This window comes from Alexandromys fortis, unplaced genomic scaffold, assembly GCF_014885135.2.
Source record: "Alexandromys fortis isolate MF-2015 unplaced genomic scaffold, M_Fortis_MF-2015_v1.1 scaffold_282, whole genome shotgun sequence".
Classification (NCBI taxonomy): Eukaryota; Metazoa; Chordata; class Mammalia; order Rodentia; family Cricetidae; genus Alexandromys; species Alexandromys fortis.
In genome coordinates, this window is record NW_026068199.1 from 1,208,110 (window position 1) to 1,228,301 (window position 20,192).

The 20,192-nt window shown below is 37.3% G+C and overlaps 2 protein-coding genes across 5 annotated transcripts in view; one reads left to right on the top strand and one right to left on the bottom strand.

The window, feature by feature from the left end:
• Positions 1-7,982, top strand: part of LOC126493044 (vomeronasal type-2 receptor 116-like) — a 51,990-nt gene extending 44,008 nt beyond the window's left edge. For 3 of the 4 annotated variants that reach the window (XM_050129790.1, XM_050129791.1, XM_050129792.1), the window contains 2 exons: positions 3,115-3,238; positions 6,473-7,982. In XM_050129790.1, the coding sequence (XP_049985747.1) occupies positions 3,115-3,238; positions 6,473-7,377 (1,029 nt within the window). In that variant the 3' untranslated portion in view covers positions 7,378-7,982. The remainder of the gene's footprint in view (positions 1-3,114; positions 3,239-6,472) is intronic. The other variant, XM_050129793.1, reaches the window with a different exon arrangement.
• A 3,083-nt stretch (positions 7,983-11,065) lies between these two features.
• The window catches only part of LOC126493045 (zinc finger protein 93-like), a 26,730-nt gene continuing 17,603 nt past the window's right edge, over positions 11,066-20,192 (bottom strand). Inside the window, 4 exon segments of the mRNA XM_050129795.1 lie at positions 11,066-13,035; positions 13,038-14,879; positions 15,727-15,853; positions 18,048-18,153. Of these exon segments, the coding sequence (XP_049985752.1) occupies positions 13,001-13,035; positions 13,038-14,879; positions 15,727-15,853; positions 18,048-18,140 (2,097 nt within the window). The 5' untranslated portion in view covers positions 18,141-18,153 and the 3' untranslated portion in view covers positions 11,066-13,000.

Here is a 20,192-nt window from a genome sequence, read left to right on the forward strand (position 1 = left end):
AACAATGGATGAGTATTCCCCTTACTCCACATTTTCTCCAGCACAGGCTATCATTGGTGTTTTTGATTTTAGCCATTCTGACAGGTATAATATGGTATCTCAAAGTTGTTTTGATTTGCATTTGAAGTTCTAGCAATAGCAATAAAACAACATAAGGAGATCAAGGGGATTCGAATTAGAAAGGAAGAAGTCAAACTTTCGTTATTTGCAGATGATATGATAGTATACCTAAGCGACTCCCAAAACTCTACCAAAGGTACAGCTGATAAACACCTTTAGTAACGTGGCAGGATACAAGATCAACTCCAAAAAATCAGTTGCCCTTTTATACACATAGAACAAAGAAGCAGAGAGGGAAATCAAAGAAACATCACCTTTCATGATAGCCACAAATAGCATAAAGTATCTTGGTGTAACTCTACCCAAGGAAGTGAAAGATCTATTTGACAAGATCTCTGTTTTGTTTATATGGGCACTTAGTGTTATGAACTTTTATCTTAGCACTGCTTCCATAGTGTCCCATAGGTTTGGATATGTTGTGCCTCCCTTTTAATTGAATTCAAGGAAGGTTTTAATTTCTTTCTTTATTTCATCCTTGGCACAGGGTTAGTTCAGTAGTTATCTGTTCAGTTTCCATGAGTTTGTATGCTTCCCGGGAGTAGTATTGTTGTTGAAATCTAACTTTATTCCATAGTGATCTGATAAGACACAGGGGGTTACTCCATTTTTTTTTTTTGTATCTGTGGATGATTGCTTTGTTACCGAGACTGTGATCAAGTTTAGAGAAAGTTCCATGAGGTGCTGAGAAGAAGGTTTATTCTTTTTTGTTTGGGTGGAATGTTCTATAGATGTCTGTTAAGTATATTTAATCCATTTCATCTGGTAGTTCTCTTATTTCTCTTTTAAGTTTCTGTCTGACCTGTCTATTGTTGAGAGAGGAGTGTTGAAATCTTGTACTATTAGTGTGTGGGGTTTGATGTGCGATTTAAGTTTTAATAATATTTCTTTTACATATGTGGGTGCTCTTCTATTAGAGGCATAGATATTCAGGATTGAGACTTCATCTTGATGAATTGTTGCTGAGTATAAAATGTCCTTCTCCATCTCTTCTGCTTGATTTCAGTTTGAAATCAATTTTGTTATATATCACGATAGCTACCTCCACTTGTTTCTTAAGTCCATTTGATTGGAAAACCTTTTCCCAACCCTTTCCTCTGTGGTAGTGTCTGTCTTTGAGGTTGATGTGTGTTTCTTTTAAACAGCAGAATGCTGGATCCTGTTTTCATATCCACTCTCTACCTTGTGTCTTTTTATAGGTGAATTGAGCCCATTGATATTAAATGATATTAATGACCAGTGATTGTTAGTTCTGGTTATCTCGCGGTAGTAGTGTTTGTGTGTTTCCCTTCTTTGGGTTATTCTGGTGGGGGGGGGTTATCGGATGTGTGTGTTATTGTGGATGCAGTTAACTTCCTTGTGTTGAGGTTTTCCTCTAGTACTTTCTGTAAGGCTGGGCTTGTGGATGCATATTGTTTAAATCTGTTTTTGTCATTGAATATCTTTTTTTTTTCCATCAATGGTGAATGAAAGCTTTGCTTGGTATAGTAGTCTGGGTTTGCATACATTGTCTCTTAGTGACATCAACACATCTATCCAGGACCTTCTTGCTTTCATGTTTTCCATTGAGAAGTCAGGTGCAATTCTGATAGGTTTACCTTTATATGTTACTTGACCTTTTTCCTTTGCAGCTCTCATGTTCTTTCTTTGTTCTGTATGTTTTCTGTTTTGATTATTACACGGTGAGAGGATTTTTTTTTATCCTGTCCATTTGTTGTTCTGTAGGCTTCTTTTACCTTCATTGGGGTATCCTTCTGTAGGTTGGGAAAGTTTTCTCCCATAATATTGCTGAATATATTTTCTGTGCCCTTGAGCTGGAGTTCTTCTTATTCTACCCCTATTATTCTTGGGTTTGGTCTTTCCATGGTATGAATTTCATTTCCTGAATTTTTTGTGTTATGAATTTGTTTTAGTGTTTTCTTTGACTAATGAGTTTATTTCCTCAATAGTATCTCCAGTGCCTGAGATTCTTTCTTCTATCTCTTGTTTTCTGTTGTTTATACTTGTCTCTGTAGTTCCTGTTCATTTACCAAGATTTTCCATTTTCTGAATTCCTTCAGTTTGTGTTTTATTCATTACCTCTATTTCAGGCTTCAAGTCTTTAACCGTTTTCTTCACCTGTTTTTTTTTTTTGCTTTTTCTTGGTTTTCTTTTTTTTTTTTTTTTTTGAGCAATTTATTAATTCCAGCTTTCTGTTTGTCTTTTTCTCTATTTCTTTAAGGGAGTTTTCCACTTCCTCTTTAAAGGTCTCCATCATTTTCATAAAGTTATGTTTAAAGTAATTTTTTCTACATCTTCTGGCTTAGGGTTATCAAGTCTTTATGTTGTGTATCTGCTGGGTTCTGGTGTTACCATGTTGTTTTTTAGGATGTTGGAGGAATTCTTGCAGTGGTGCCTACCCATCTCTTCCTTCAAATGAGGTCAGCATTGTCTTGGCTTTTGAGTCCAATCCTTGCTGTGGCTGTCTCTTAGGTCCACTCAGTATTGGAGCAGGCTGTGTTTCTCATCCTTCCATGGAGCTTGCATGGAAAGGAAGGTTGGGAAAAGGGTGGATTGAGGGCTATCAGGGAAGCTCCCTGCTGGCAGCTCCTATGTCCCTCAAATTTGGGGGCAGGATGTATGGCAGTGTTCCATGGATCTCTTTGGGAAAGCTGGGTTGGGGGTGTGATGGATTGAGGGCTAGCCTACAAGCTCCCTGCTGGCAGCTAGAAATGCCAAGGGACCTGGGAAGGGGCTCCTGTGTTTTCCCATGTATAGGTCTTAGGGAGTTGTGGGTTTGGGGTCATAGGGCTGCTGCCTACTCACCTTCTATGTCCCTCAAAAGGGTGCAGCATGTATGGCGCATATGCTTGGTGTTTTAAAACTCATTATGTTTAAGTGGTTACTCATTTGGTACTTATAAAATAAACTTATGAATATTTCACCATGATAATATAATATAGTTATAGAAGGAGTAGGTAAAACTCCCAACACCAACATGTGTCTGATTTCCCTCAGATGCCACCCTCTGTGTGTAGTGTTGATTGTGGTCCTGGGTTCAGAAAATTCTGGCAGGAGGGAATGGAAGACTGCTGTTTTGATTGCAACCCTTGCCCACAACATGAAGTTTCTAATGACACAAGTAAGTGTTTACTATTGAGATAAATCCTTCACATAAATCATCCTATCCCAAGCACACTAGCACAATCAAAGGTTCTAAATGGTCTCTGCAGAAACAAAATATACCTCTTTCCCAAATTAGTTTGTATGGGATTATGACCATCATCATTGTCACTTTTAGTAACCACTATATACCAGAAAATACATTTTTTAATTTAATTTTATTTTTTTGATATTTCATTTATATGTTATTTTTTTCTTTTTTTGTATTTATTTATTTATTTATTAAAGATTTCTGTCTTGTAAGACCATTGGGTTCTGCTGTTTTCATGTTGTTTTTGGATTATTGGGTGAATTCTTGCCTTGGCGCCTGCCCATCTCCTCCTATCGAATCTATCTAATGCGTCTTTTAAAACCAGATCAGGTTTCCCTCTTGGCCAGGGGCTCCTCTTACAAAATGCTGTCGCTCTGTTTCCTGGCTCCTGCCAGGGGCCAAGTTCCCTCTCGCCCCTCAGAGGGGTCTTCAGGAACAGGATCAGGCTCCCTGTTTGCCAGGGACCTCGCCAACCAAAGGCCTACCTCTTTGCTTTAATTGTTGTGGGGCGATCTGCTCTCTGTGTTGTGCGCCGTCCCCGCTGTCTACCGCTTCCTACTCCGGTCTGCTGCCGCCTGCGCTGGTGGTCTGCCGCCCTGCCTGGGGCCTGGGCCTGCGCTGGTTCTCTGCCGCCCCACCTGGGCCTGCGCCGGTGCTCTGTCGCCCAGCCTGGGCCAGAAAATACATTTTTGACTCACTGAAAATTCATGGTAGATGTTTGTTTCTCAAGTCGTTTTGATTATCAGACTACTGTGTGAGGGAATTCTAGACATTGTCTTTAATAGTGATTAATCTCCTCTGAAACTATATGTAAATACGTTTCCTGTCATGAATCTTCAATAATATTTTTTTATTTGCATATTTGTTCTGTATGTGTCACTGTAAAAGTTTATCAGCACCACATACAAGCAGGAATCAATTTGGTGTAGAATATGGCATCAGATCCATTGAATTCAGTTATGTATATGGTAGGAACCAAATCGAAGTCCTCTATAATATTAATGAGAAGGGGGAATCATTACTTGTAAAATTATCAGACACTGTTCCCTATTAGACAGAAGTCTTCAAGCAATATCCAGAGGCACTATTTTCAAAGGATAAAAGTGATTTGAAATCTAGGGAATTGTGAATACATGTTGACACATGACCTAGAATATACAATCCTTTAATCATTATTTTTATGCACCACATAGTTAATCATGTCAAAATTAGAAGATTAAAATGGTTTCCTAAGAAAGCAATTAGTCACATTTATCTAAACTGTGTTGTCTTCTACACAGCCCATATTAGTCAAATGACCATTTGTTTAGAGTTGCCTACATAAACATGGCAGGTAGAGCTGGGAGGTGGTGGTACAAGTCTTTAATTCTAGCAGTCAGGAGGCAGAGGCAAGCAGATCTCTATGAGTTCAAGCTCAGCCTTGTCTACAGAGTGAGTTCCAGAACTGGTTTCATAGCTACATAGAAACCCTAACTCAAAAAATGGAAATAAAAAGGCAGGTAGATAGTTTTTCTTTCCTATTGCCTCTCATCCCACATAATGAATATAGACTCTCTCCTGTTGCTTTCCCCTTCTCCTCCATTTCTTATTTTCTGTTTGTTTTCTCTTATTCCCTACCTATGGTCCCCTGGGGCAAATCATTCTCCTTTTGGTTGAGACCTTGGTATTGGTGCATTATGTGCTAACTCCAAGGGTCCCTAAAGCATCTGATTAGTGTTGCTTCTATGTCAATGTGTTTAGGCTGGTGAATTCAAACTAGAAAACATTTTACATGACTTGTCTCAGTAGAAGACACAATCTCCATCTATTTCAGGAAGAGAATTCATTCAACATACAGAACGTTGTCAGGAGATACTAAAACCATGGGTTCTGAGACTTTTAAATGCATTCTTTGCCATAAAATGGTCAATTTTTAAACCTCTGTCAATTCACCAAGTTAGGTCATTTTATCATAGCATTCATAATGTACTGAAAATATTTGTGCTTTGTAGTTGAAAGTTTTTGCACTACCTGGTCCCATAGCCATTCGGTCCCAACAAAACACACAGAGGCTTATATTAATTATAAACTGGTTGGCCTTTTCGCTCAGGATTATTATTAGTTAGCTCTTACAACTTAAATTATTCTATAATTATTTATCTATGCTTGTATTGTTTTGTTTTTCAAGACAGGGTTTTTCTGTGTAGCTTTGGAGCTCGGCCTGGAACTAACTTTTGTAGATGAGGCGGTGATGCAGGAAGGTCATTGGCTAATAAAGAAACTACCTTAGCCCATTTGATAGGCCAGCCTTTAGGTGGGTGGAGTAAACAGAACAGAATGCTGGGAGGAAGAGGAAGTGAGCTTAGACTCGATAGCTCTCCTCTCTGGAGCAGACACCATGAAGCTCCAACCCAGGATAGATGTAGGCTAGAATCTTCCCTATAAGCGCATCTCAGTGCTACTCACATTAACAGAAATGGGCCAGACAGTGTTTAAATGAATACAGTTTGTGTGTTGTTATTTTGGGGCATAAGCTAGCCAGGTGGCCAGGAGCCATGTGGCAAGAACTCAGCTCGCAGCTCCTTCAACAAGGCGGGCCTCAAACTCACAGAGATCCACCTGCCTCTGCCTCCCTATTGCTAGGATTAAAGACATATGTCGCCATCACATGGCTCATTATCTATGTTTAGCCATGAGGCTTGGTATCTTACTCAGTGAGGCATTCTAATCTTGCTTCACCTGCGTCTGGCTGGTGACTGCAGACTGCAGAATTTTCCCAGTCTGTTTGCCTGCCTATACTTTCTGCCTTGATACTGGCCAATCAATATTTCATTAAACACATATAAAGAATAAATCTTTACAGAGTACAAGAACATTATCCTACAATAAAGAATAAATCTTTACAGAGTACAAGAATATTACCCTACAGCAGTGTTTTCTGATAACTTAACAAATGGCATCATCAACAAATAGTTAAATAGAAAGCATAGGTATTGTTAGACATCCCTCCCTAAAATGATAATGAATATTATGAAGTGGAAACATTGGTATGTAGCAGTGTCCTTCAACTACATCGTCAGCAACAAATGCAGATATTGCAATGTTTCTTCAACACACTTAACTGAAATACCTTGTCAATACATGGTTACAGTTGCACTAATCATACTATCCTTTCTCCATCAGATGTGGATAAATGTCTGAGGTGTCGAGAAGACCAGTATACCAACAGAGAACAGAACCAGTGCATTCCAAAAGCTGTGGTCTTTCTGAACTACAAAGACCCCATGGGGATGGCTCTTGCCTTAATGGCCTTATGCTTCTCTGCATTCACAGCTGTGGTTCTTGGGGTCTTTGTGAAGCATCATGACACTCCCATTGTGAAGGCCAACAACCGGAATCTCACCTACATCTTGCTTATCTCACTCATCTTTAGTTTCCTGTGTCCCTTGCTCTTCATTGGGCATCCCAACTCAGCTACCTGTATCCTACAGCAAGTCACATTTGGAGTAGTATTCACTGTGGCAATTTCTACCGTGTTGGCCAAAACAGTGACTGTGCTGCTGGCTTTCAAAGTCACAGCCCCTGGAAAAAGGATAAGGTCCTTCCTGCTTCTAGGGGCACCCAACTACATAATTGCCATCTGTACTTTCATCCAAATTATTCTCTGTGCAATCTGGCTTAGATTTTCTCCTCCCTTTATTGATAATGATGCAAACTCTGAGCATGGCCAAATCATCATTGTGTGCAACAAGGGCTCAGAGACTGCATTCTACTGTGTCTTGGGATACCATGGCTCCCTCGCCTTAGCGAGCTTCATTGTGGCTTTCTTGGCCAGGAATCTCCCTGATACATTCAATGAAGCAAAGTTGCTGACCTTCAGCATGCTGTTGTTTTGCAGTGTCTGGGTCACATTTATCCCAGTCTACCACAGCACCAAGGGCAAGGTCATGGTGGTTGTGGAGGTCTTATCTATCCTGATTTCCAGTGCAGGCCTACTGGGATGCATCTTTGTCCCCAAGAGCTACATAATTTTGTTAAGACCAGAGAGAAATTCTCTTCAAAAATTAAGGGAGAAAACATCTTTCTGAACACATATTTCACAAATTGTAACTGACAGCTATAGTGTTGATGCAGATCTACATATTATAATAAAATTCAAGATATAAATTAACTAGTGATCTTGCTGCCTGGACAGTCACCCAAAGTTCTTCTGTAATTTGGGGGCATCCATCTTCAGACTTCAGGCCCATAATATCTAGCTAAATTTTCCATGAAACAGAAAATTTGAAGATGTTTTGCCATGTTATGGCAAAATTCATCAGATGCTTTCTTCTGTGTCCTGCAAAATGTTTGGCAGGCCTTTCATATTGAAGAATCTTGAAGGATTGTCTCATCTTTAGGCAAGTTCAACAGTCATTTTTCTGTGTATCCTGCATGTCCAGTTTACATAGCATACCATCAAGCAGTCCAGGCAAGAACATTTTCTTGTCCAAATGGATAAAAAACTCCATAAGGAGCCTCTTTGATGCCCATCATCCTCTTGAAATAGATTAGAGATGCCAGAAGCAGATGTGTCTCATTGTCATATAAAGTCATAAGTTCTTAAAACATTGTAAATGTCATATTCTGTACATCTTTGAAAGGTTTGAAGAATACCTATCCACCTTAAATATATCTCTGTGCACCTATAAAACCTAACTAACTTGATTAAACACTTGACTATTATAGATGACTATCTACCAACCTGTATTTCTTATTTATAAATTATATTTTAAAATGAGCTATACAAACACAATTAATCGAGGGTATATATATATATATATAAATTGAACTTAAATTTATATCAATAAACTAAGATGTACAGCAATGCAAAGGACTCATCTCTAAGGCACATCCCCCTTTAAATATAAACAAACATTTATAAACAATAATTTAGGAAATTTGGTCATTGTTCTCTAGACTACCTCCTGATGATTGGGTGCATTATTAATCAGGTCTTTTATGGGGTATCCTGTGTGGTAGGTCCATCTAAGCCTGTATTCCTGAAGCTGTCATGAATATTGGACCATCTGGGCCATTGTTTCAGGAGGTCTTGTATGATTAAACCATATTAGCCAGTAAGGAATCCATCTCTCCTCTGTGGAAACAAAAGCAGAACCTCTTTTCCAAAGTAACATATCCTTACACTCAAATTTTGAAGTCAAAATACCTTTTAAATATATATGTTTATATAGATGGTTTAGCTTAGCAGCCTGTACATCTTTCTGTACTTAGCTCATTCACAGTAAAAAAAAAAAAAAACCTGAAAGAAAACACAATAAAATAAATAATCCAGACTCTTTATATGGTTTGCTTTTCTGTCTCTTTTACTTTTTTTTTTTTTTAAAAAACTATCTATATTCTTTTATTCTTCTCTCTCCCAAGTTTACGTACATTTATCTAACACTCTGACCCATTCAAAGGAATTTTTCCTTCTGAATTTGTGTTTTTTTGCATAAATCTGTAATATTTGTAATCAGTTTTTGATCAGAAAACCAGGAATACTTCTTTTTTTAATTGCTAAGCGGGCATGGCTAGGACTAAGGCTGTTTTGCCTTTTGCCTTTGCCCTATCTAACATTGTGGAGGTATGTAGCAATCTGCTCAAAAACCCATTCAAATGCTCCATGGATGCAGCTCCCGACAGAACCAGAGGCTTTCATGTCAGCAAACCAGGGAATGCTCCCCTAAAGAAGCCATGTAGTCTTTGATGCCAATGCTGAATCAGGAAGACCTCTCTTAAAGAAGCTATTGGAGCCCATGCTTGCTGCCAGCAAATGCAGCCCATCTGAAACAAAATGCCATTACCAAGAAGCTTTACTAAGCTCTGTTCTTTTGTGTCTAGAAATCATTTCCACCTCTCCCTGGTTTTATGTGAATGTAGTTGTCCCACATTGTTGTGCCATTTTGTAGTAGGAGCCTGCTCAATTGTTTCCTGGCTGCCCAGTCCCGAAATAATCACACAGAAACTGTATTAATTACGTGCACAAATGCTGATGAGCTTTCTAAGCTCACACAACCTTTGCTTCATTTCCCCATCATTCCTCTGATCAGGTTATTTCTCAGCCACGTTGATACCCATTTGTCCTACTCTATCCAGGCTACCTTTGGCACAGCTCCAGCTATTGGGCTGCCCTGACCTGTTCTAGCCAGTTTCTCTACATGTTGCTGCTATCATACACCAGAACTGTGTTTATAAATGTTGTGTGAGGGATATAAAGTGAGAAATTTTCAATGTTCCTGTTTACAAATTTACCACTGGAAATCTGTGATAAAGTGGGTAGGATAATTATCTAATGTCATCAGAGAAGCCTCAATCTATGGAACAGTTAAAATTGGCATTTTAGGAGTCTGCCCAGTTGATTGCATTCTCCAGATTACTAAGGGCCAGTCCAGAAGGTTTAAGTTTCCACTGCTCCCAGTTTCAGATTAATCAGCTCATATACAACAGCAATTGATATAAATCATCACATTGTCATTTTCTAATGAGAGCCTAAATTTATTCAAGGTAGTACTAACTATTTGAGCTCATGTTTCAACAAACACCAATACTGAGAACACCAAAATGTCCTTAAACAATATTTCCCCATTAGTTGAATATAACTATCCTTTTGTACTGAAACCCATGAAACATTTATGCAGAGGTATCATTTTGTGCATTGTAACATGCTGCCTTGTCTAAGGTCTAATATTTTTGAGTCTTACTGTTTTTAGTATCAATACTCTAATATAGTATTTTGGAATTGGACTAAATACTTCACCATATTTTTTTCAGTACTTCAAAATGATCTTCCAGCACACGCTTGGGGATTTCTAAGCTGAATATGAGCATGTGCACCTTCTCTTGTTCATAGGTCATCTTTTTGAAGCTCTGTAGACTCTTAATATTTGTATGGATGGATTCATACATAAAATTAAGCTTAATATGTCTTACTATCTTTCGAGACGGGGTTTCTTTGTTGAAGTCCTAGCTGTCATGGAACTTGCTTTGTAGATAAGGCTGACCTTGAACTCATCAAGATCTGCCTGCCTCTGCCTCCCAAGTGCTGGATAAAGAAAGGTATATGCCATCACTGCCTGGCTGAATATGTTTTTATTAAAGTATTTTCTTGAGTTTTATTTAATGCTGAATTTTCTGATATGTCTACAATATTAGTATCATGTAAAGAATTTAAGAAAAGGAATTTGATTCATTTGTTTAGGCTTGTAGAGTGGTATTTCTAAGGTACAACAGGACACAAGGCTAGCACAATGGTGTTCATTATTTACCCATGGACAGCAGTGCTCTGAGGGTCACTGGAGCTTGACAGAATCATGGAGTCTAAGCATGATTTCAGAGTCATGCACAGACATAGCCCTGTTTGGATGATGTCTGTCAATAACACAGGTTTGTACATATATTTTCATGTGTTCCACTGCAGATCTCTCACTCTCTTCCATGAATGCAAGGGAGAATGGCCTACTTTCTTAGTCTCCCTAATCTACATTCTATCTGTGTTGAGCCCTTTCAATGGAACCATATACTGCCATAGTAGTAAGCCTGAAGCTTACTACTCAAGTAGTAAGCTTTCCTTCTTCAGTAGACTCAAATACTTTCTCTTTAACATTAATTTTCTGGTGTACAAGTTTGGAGGAACAATTAATACATTCAGCAAATGTATGAGAGACTTTTACTGGGGAGAGACAAATTCATATGCACCCAATCAGTCAAAATGGGAACTGACCACAGAACCAAGTGTGCTTTCAACTGAAATCCATCTTGTTGAACCAATGGATTTTATTGGGTTATTTACTTATATAAATACAGGACTGGAGTTGGTTACAAGAGTAAAGTTTACCCAAAGATAGTTGCCATCATAAAACTCCAAGGCAGCATGAAATACAGATTTTGAAAGTTGGATACCCACAGCATACTACACACCTACAGGCATATCTACATGTTAAAGGGCACTGTATCTTACTGGCTCAACTCATTAAACCCTCTTTGAGAGAAGTACTAATCTGTGCTAGGATCTATTTCATTCTGATAATCATGTATACACATGTAGTCTGAATCCATTTACAACATGACTCCTACACCTAAGCCTCAAATATTGTACAATAGGGGGCTAAATATTGTAAATCAGAAGACCAGAATTCCTTCTGTGAAAAGGGCCTAGTAAAAATGTCAGAAAAGCTCTATCTATGAAATCTCAATAATATGGTAACCTAAACAAGACCTGCACAATGACATTACCAGTCAATATTTCAACACTGATTAAAAATATCTCCCAAGGCTCCACTCCAAAGATGAAAAACTGCAGGCAATTAATAACTGCAGAGGGCAAGGACCAGTTTTCTTCAGATAAAAGCTCCCTAGTAAATTATCCGACCCCAAGTGGTCATCCATAAACACATGAGAGCAACATTAAATGGACTCAGCATGTCTTCTTATGTATACATATGCACATATATATTGTATCTATATTACATATGTACTTATGAATATAAATATAATATACTCATTCATTATTTTGTTATATATAAAATAATATATAGGTATACAGCACTAATACTTAAAGGATGATTATAAATTTCAGAGAAAGTTGGGGACACCTGGGAGGTTGTCTAGAGAAGACCAAAAGATGTAGAAATCATGTAGATACCCTACTCATGTATGAAATTCTTTTTTATTTTATTTTTTTAATTTATACTTCTCTCATATTTTATACTAAGGAATGAATAACATTACATAGCATGGAAATAAATTAATCAACTTGTGAAAGACAAAATGTTATTTAAAAACTTTATAGAGCTTTTATGATATGTTAGATCTTCCAAAGGACACTCAAGGATACCCAAGGGACTGTGACTCAAACATGGATATGTGTGTATGTGTCTTATAATATAAATTACCATATATGTATCAATGTGTTTTGATGTATATATAATACAACATAAGCATTGTTTATGCATGCATAATCTGTTTAATTCTCAGAAAGATCCTGTGGCAATAGGAACCCATTTAACTCTTGGAGAAAGGGTAACCTGTGTTAATAACAAATGGAAGATCATTCAAGTAGTCACAAATAAATGAAATTTTAAATCATAAAAACAAAACAAAACAAAAAAACAGACCCTCTTCGAAGCAGCAAGACTGATACAAGTTTCTTCAATGGAATTAAGCATAGTGAACCTTGTCAGTTTCAGAAACTTCTTGAAACAATTATGAATAGTTTATTTCCTCTGGATGGAATGCTACAGTCTCCAGATACAACAGCACATTCTACAGATTTCCCCATTTTGTCTTCAGTATGAAGCATTTGTGATTGAAAAATAAAATGTTTTTTAAAAAAAGTTTCTGTGACATATTCAGAATTTTTCCTCAATATAATAATAAATAAGAAAAAAAGTCTTGATTTTTTTCTAAGATTTTGAACATGACTTAAAAGCTTCCACAAGTTTCTCATGTTCATACTGATTCTCTTTTGTGGACCCTGCATTGGTCCATAAGGACAGAGCTTGAATAAATTATAAGCCATATTATTTAATATGGAAACAGTGGATTCCAGTTTGAATTTTCTGATGTTTTCTTAGGGGTGGGTAAAGACTTTGCTATATACACTGCACTTATAAGGTTCTCTCTTGTATGACTTCCTTGATGAGTTCTAAGCCTGGCTTCCTGGATAAAGGATTAGTCACATTCAATGCACTGGTAAGGTTTCTTCTAGTATGAATTTTCTCATGTTTTCTAAGGACTGAGCCAATGGCAAAGGATTTCTCACATTTACTACATTTGTAAGGTTTCTCTCCTGTATGAATCCTTTGATGAGTTATAAGATTGCCTTTCTGGTTGAAACTCTTGTCACATTCACTGCAGTTGTAAGGTTTCTCTCCTGTATGAATTTTCTGATGTATTCTAAGTTTGGCTTTCTGGATAAAGTATTTGTCACATTCGCTACATTTGTAAGGTTTCTCTCCAGTATGAATTTTCTGATGTATTCTAAGATATGAGTCAGTGTTAAAGGACTTCCCACATTCACTACAATGGTAAGGTTTCTCTCCTGTATGAATTCTCTGATGTCTTCTAAGGTTGGTTTTCTGGACAAAATATTTGTCACATTCATTGCATTTGTAAGGTCTCTCTCCTGTATGAATTCTCTGATGTCTTCTAAGACCTGAGCCAGTGGTAAAGGATTTTCCACATTCACATTTGTAAGGTTTCTCTCCTGTATGGACTTTCTGATGAGTTCTAAGATCAGCTTTCCAGATAAAGGATTTCCCACATTCACTGCATTTGTGAGGTTTCTCTCCAGTATGAATTTTCTGATGATTTCTAAGATCTGAGACAATTGTGAAGGACTTCCCACATTCATTACATTTATAAGGTTTCTCTCCAGTATGAACTGTTCGATGTCTTCTAAGACCAGAGCCAACGGTAAAGGATTTCTCACATTCACTACATTTGAAAGGTTTCTCTCCTGTATGAATTACCTGATGTGTTCTAAGGTTGACTTTCTGGATAAAGCATTTGTCACATTCATTGCATTTGTAAGGCTTCTCTCCTGTATGAATTCTTTGATGTAGTCTAAGAGATGTGCGGAAGGTAAAGGATTTGCCACATTCATTGCATTTGTAAATTTTCTCTCCTGTATGAATTCTCTGATGTTTTCTAAGACCTGAGGAGGTAGAAAGGGATTTGCCACATTCATTACATCTGTAAAGTTTCTCTCCACTATGGGTTCTGCAATGGTATTCAAGGTGTGACAATGTATAGAAGGACTTATTACATTGTTTACATTTATAAGGCCTCTCTCTTCCACGAATTTTCTGATGTTTTCTAAGACCAGAGCAACAGATAAAGGATTTTCTACAATTTTTACATTTGTAAGTCTCCTCTTCAGTGTGGATTCTGCCATGTCTTTTAAAGCCTAATGAATTATAAAAGCACTTGCCACATTCTGTACATTTGTGGGGTTTTTCTCCATGATGGATATTGTAATGTACTTTGCGGTGTGACAAATTCAGAAAGGACTTATCACATTCTATAAATTTATAGGGTTTCTCTCCAGGATGAGTTCTCTGATGTTTACTGAGTCTCAAATAGGTCCGGAAGCACTTTCCACATTTCCTGCATTGATATGCTTTCTCTCCAGTATGGATTTGTTCAATTGTGTGTTCATGTTTAGAGTCAAAAAATTCATCACATTCTGTATTTTTGTGTTCTTTCTTTCTAGTGTGGATCCGTTGATATTGACTGATTGTGGAACATAAGCTTAAACAATTCCTGTAATCTTTATATTTGTATTGCTCTTTTACGGTGCTTCCACTTTCATGTCTCTTTAGGTTTGATAACTCAGTAGAAGTATCCCTGTGACTACCACTTTCGTAATTCTTGCAGCTTTGTATAGTATCACTTGTGTCAGAAGTTATACACTGGGAGGATTTGTGAACCATTTTGCCAGGCTCATACCATTTGTGAGACTTCTCTTGAATATACATATGCTGATGAACAACATGCTTTGAGTCTTGATCCAAGACATTCTCATATTTACCACATATACAATGGTTCTCTGGAAAATTAGCACAATTAGGGATAATAAGGACTTATGCTTGGTTAAACATATCCAGTAACTGATGCATCCTTAAGTTCTTTAAGACAAATAAATTAGCAAATCTTAGGAACAGAACTCTTACTCGAGGCTCAGAAGGATCTTTACTCTCATCTCCAATCAAACCACAAGGACCACATTTTTATCTAATCTTCATACTTTGCAGAAGGTTGAACAAATGGGCGATGGAGCAATAATGTACTTTGAGAAAAGCGCTCTTAATGATCATATGGAGAGTGCTTCTCTTTTTTCCTTGCTTATATTTTTGAGAGAGTCACACCGTGTAGCCTTCATTAGCCAGGAACTCACTGTGTAACACAGGCTGGCCTGGAACTCACCTCCCTAGTGACAGGATTAAAATCATGCTGTGCTAGGACTAGAGACCATAGCTCAGAAAAAGTAAAAAATAACAACAATATACACACTACTAACATTTCTTTCTCTATTTTAAAGTCACTTCATCTTTTAAAAATTAGAAATAGGTAAATAGCTTAATCCAACAGTAAAAATAAAATACATGTCCTTACTTTGAATACCAAATTTCTTTGAATTTCTTTGAAATTTTTTGAAATTCCAATATTCAATCCTTAAGTTAGGATTAAAAACTAAATAAGGGGGTTAGTGAGATTGCACAGTATATAGCATTGGGTGCTCTAGTAGGGAACACTGAAAACATAATGTTATGGCTATTATTATCAGAATTTCCCTTATTTCTGCCAGTCTCTAGATAGATTAGAGAGTTTACATACCTACAATGTAGATAAATACAAAGGAAAAGTCAGAAATTCTACAAGAAAAGTATTCTTACCTACAAAAACTAGATTGCTATAATTCTCCCGCATTACATCCATGTAGAGAGCCCTCTGAGAAGAATCTAGACAATCCCATTCCTCCTGAGAGAAGTCCACAGCCACATTTCTGAATGTCAACAGATCCTGTAAAGGGAAGTTACCCAATTACCATGTGCTTGTGGGCAAAATGTTTTCCTAAGTAAATTAGATCCAGGGAATTAGAGATACCTCCATGATATAGATGAGGTACAATATTATTCAAAAACAAAAGTTTTCTAACAATGTCACAGAGATGGTTCAGAAGTGGCTCATCTGGAGAACCCAGGTTTGGTTCCCAGCACACACAAAGCACTATTTAATAGATTATAACTCTAATTCAAACAGATCCAATAATGTCCTCTGAACTCTACAGGACAGAAAACAAATATTCTGGCAAATATATCCACATATAAAAAATAAAAGTGAAGGTTAATTTTAATAGACTATTCATAATTGATATTGTATTTTCTGTCTTTATGAGAACTGGATAGCATAATAGACTCACAATCAGCAAACTGTGAGGCATTGTAAAATGCACCTTTGAGGTCTAAGTGCAGGATGTGCCTTTATGAATGTTATATGGATATCAAAAAGGATCACATTGCTGCATTATATATGAAAACATATGAGCAAAACTGCTTCCAAATTCTACAACCGCCGATTTTGTTCAAATATGGACACTGTATCAATCCTGTCTGCAGATGGGCTTCACCTGACTCTCTTCTAACATGCTCAGTTGAAATCCTGAAGTCTAGATACAATGCTGCATCCTTGTTAGAGCAAAGAGGCAGAATATAGAATGCTGAATACATGGATGGATTAAAAGTCAGAGTGTTTTCTTTAAACAGTAAAGAGGGTAGCATTAGTGTAGACATCCAACATTCTAAACAACACATTGACTCAAATACTTCGTGCCGTTATTGTAATTAGAATATCTTCCTAACCATTACGTAAATAGAAAAATTAGCATTAATATTAATATTATATAAATTTTCTAAAAGTCAACAAAACTAATACTGATGAATTATAATTTCATCAATTCCATACAAGGGTACACTACACAATAGTTTGAAAAAAATGTGTAAATTCATGTACGATGTGACAGTGCATTCGGATGAAGTAGATTTTCTGTGATCAACATGATTACTTTAAGTTGTGTGAGAATGATGCTAACTCTTCATCAGTTTTCAAAAATATTATTGCTCATGACATTGTCTCAATTGAAAATTTGAATCTTGTAAATTCAACTATTATTCTTTTCTTTCTTTCTTTTTTTTAAATGTAAGAAGTGGAAAGCTGTCTATTGAAACCTCTTTACAGAATCTCTGCCTATGTAATACATAGCTTCAGGGAATGGAAATGTAAAGGGGGAGGGGAAGAGCCTCCCTCTGCCCAAAGAAGAGAGCAAAGTCATTAAGAAGGACATTTGTTTATGTTTGAAAACTGATGGCTTGTGCACAGCACCCCGTCAATAACTCTGGAAAATTCTTATTACTATATTCCCCATGATGCAATATAGAGGTGGGGGCAGGACTGCTTACACCTTGCCTGAAAACTAAAAGTTTTACAAAACACCGATCTGTCTATTGAGAACTTCACACTGAACACTGAGCAGCACCTCTCCTGAGACAAGAAAAATTTCAGGTGTCAACACACCCATCATCACTGTGTGATAGCAAATAGCAAAGATAAAAAAATCTGCTCTACTGCCATCTGCATCTCCTCTCAGACACGTCAGTGTTCCAGCAAGAACAAGCCATATATTGTTTCCACCATCTCCACTCTCCTCAGTGTTGCAACAATTACTACTACGACTCAATACTCTGAGTCTCTTTATTTCTACTTTTTCATTAATAGCTCAGAGATGTAAGCCAAAAGGTCCATGTATTTCTAGGGCTACTTTCATAAGATGGTTCTAGAAATCTTATTATCCCTGCAATGCAAATCACGTGGCACACGAGACCTTCATTCCTCACTAGAGGACCCAAGTCCATCCTCTGTAGGAACTTGGCATCAATATATTTCTCTGATCATCATTCATAACAAATCTTTTAGAACTGTAGCTTTTAAGTGCATGGAAAATATATGTCTTCACAGAATAATCAAGGGAGGACGCAAAGGAACAGAGTTGAGCAATGTGGTGACAAAATTTAAAGGTTTAATCCTACTTATCAGAGAAGAAAAAGAAAAACATGATAGGAAAGAAACACTTTAGATTGTTTTACTAGAGGTAGGGAATTAAAGGCTTGCATGGTTTAGATAATATTTTTTTTTAAAGTAATATGGACATGATACTGACCTGTGGAGCATTTATTGGAGAAGCAGCCATTTGCCCTGTTGCTCTTCTCTGAGTTTCTGTCTTAGGACCAAAGACTGGAACTCTTCTTGACATTTTACATCAAGATCTCAAAAAAAAAAAAAAAAAAAGCTAAAATTAATATAACCCTGCTACAGACAATGCTAAACCATATAACAAAACCCCCAAACAAAAATGATAGCAGCAATATTGTCGACGTTTCTATAGACAAGAGAGCATGGGAAGATATATTTAGAGTGATGAAAGAAAATAGCTATGGACATTATCAGTGCACCCAGAAACGTAGACTCTGAAAATTCATGAAGAAGGAAGAGCATTTGAAGGACGTTATGAAATAACACATGTCATTCACTCAAGCAGCACTAAAGATCATAATTGGAAGTAAACTATACATAGAAAAATCTGAGAGAAATGATCCATGAGAAAACAGGAAATAAAGATATTTTACATAAAGAATAGATCAATAGAGGGAGAGCTGGGAGTAACCACCATGCCCAACTCATGCGAACTGCTATTTCTAACAGGAGGGAAGAAAATGCTACCAGTAATTTTGTCAATGGAATATTTTTAAAAAATCATATAAGGGTTAGGGCAGTGGTGGTGCACACCTTTAATTCCAGCACTCAGGAGGCTGAGGCAGGCGAATATTTGAAAGTTTAAGGCCAGCCGAGTCTACAAAGTGAGTTCCAGGACAGGCTTCAAAGCAACACAGAAAAATTCTGTCTCAAAAACACAAACAATTCATATAAGGAATAAAATCCCTGTGACATGAAAATCTCATTAGAAATCGAAATGTCTACAACATTGAATGTTCAATGAGTTTGTGATGAACTCCTAAAGGAGCTAGGAAGAAATGGAACACAGTTCAGAACAGTAAGGGCATGTGTGTCACACGTCAATCAACAGTACAGTACAGCAGAAAAATAAACAGCATTAGCAGAAAAACTGTAAAGAGGAGACAGATGCATGCATTCTCCAAGCTCATTTACTGTAGGGACATACGAGTGAACTAGAAAAGTCTGAGTAAGTCCACAGATAAAAAGGAAATACAGGTAGGAAAGAAAGGAACCTAACTCCACTGTAGTGATGATACACACACACACACACACACACACACACACAACTCCCCACAGATGCCATGGGAAACTCTTAGACTTGACAAGTGTTTTAGTTATTATTGAAAACATACAAAACTAATACACAAAATGACTAGTTTTCCTACAAGTCTATAATGGCAATTTGACCCATTCAAGTTGCTTCAGGAAGGTCTAGGAATAAGCCAAAATAATGACTTTACTTCTATGAGGAAATTTTTAAGGCACTCAGCAATGAAAAAAGAAAAGTACACAAGGCAATGAACTGCCACACACACTGATCGACAAATGACATGGTGTGATTATGTTACTAACAGCAAACAGCAGAATCGATGCAATTCCCATCAGCAAAATACTGACAGTTTCCACAAAAGCCAATATGGAAACAGTCACATGGTCACGGCAAACCCACAAATATCAATGAAAGGAGTGCAGTTCTTAGAGAAGATAAGAAATGCTTTCTTTAATAGAAATTAGCTGTTTGGGAAACTCAGCCCCTTGCCCAAGGATTAACAACCATAAGTGAGAGAGTGGAATTAACATGGGTTCTTCTCATTCCTTTGCAACAAAGCATTTTGTAAAGTTATTGAAATGATTGTTAAAATCCAGAATAACAATATATTCAGAACTACAGCTCTGCAACTTTGTAAGCATAGGAACTAAAGTAAAGAGAGTCCCTGAAAGGGGGTGGGAAAAATCCCTGTCAATTATTAAAAAAATAAATAAATGAGCATGGCAAAACATTTTCTGCATGACACATCTTGGATGGGCTGGCCAAATGGGTACCACAGTCACTCGGCCTCCAGGCGAGCCACATGCATTTGGGGCTTGTCCTCTCAGACAAGCAAACTGGAACTCACAGTTCTCCAGCCCCATTGCGTTTTCCAGGGTCTGGGTTTGGCTTAGCGCAGCACAGAATGGCATCTGATGCAACACATCAATTGCAAAGAACGGTGAGCAGGGCTCTGCTGTTCCATCATGAGCTAGCCTGGCTGCCCCAGAGCTCAGTTATTGTGTTTTTTTTTTTTTTTTT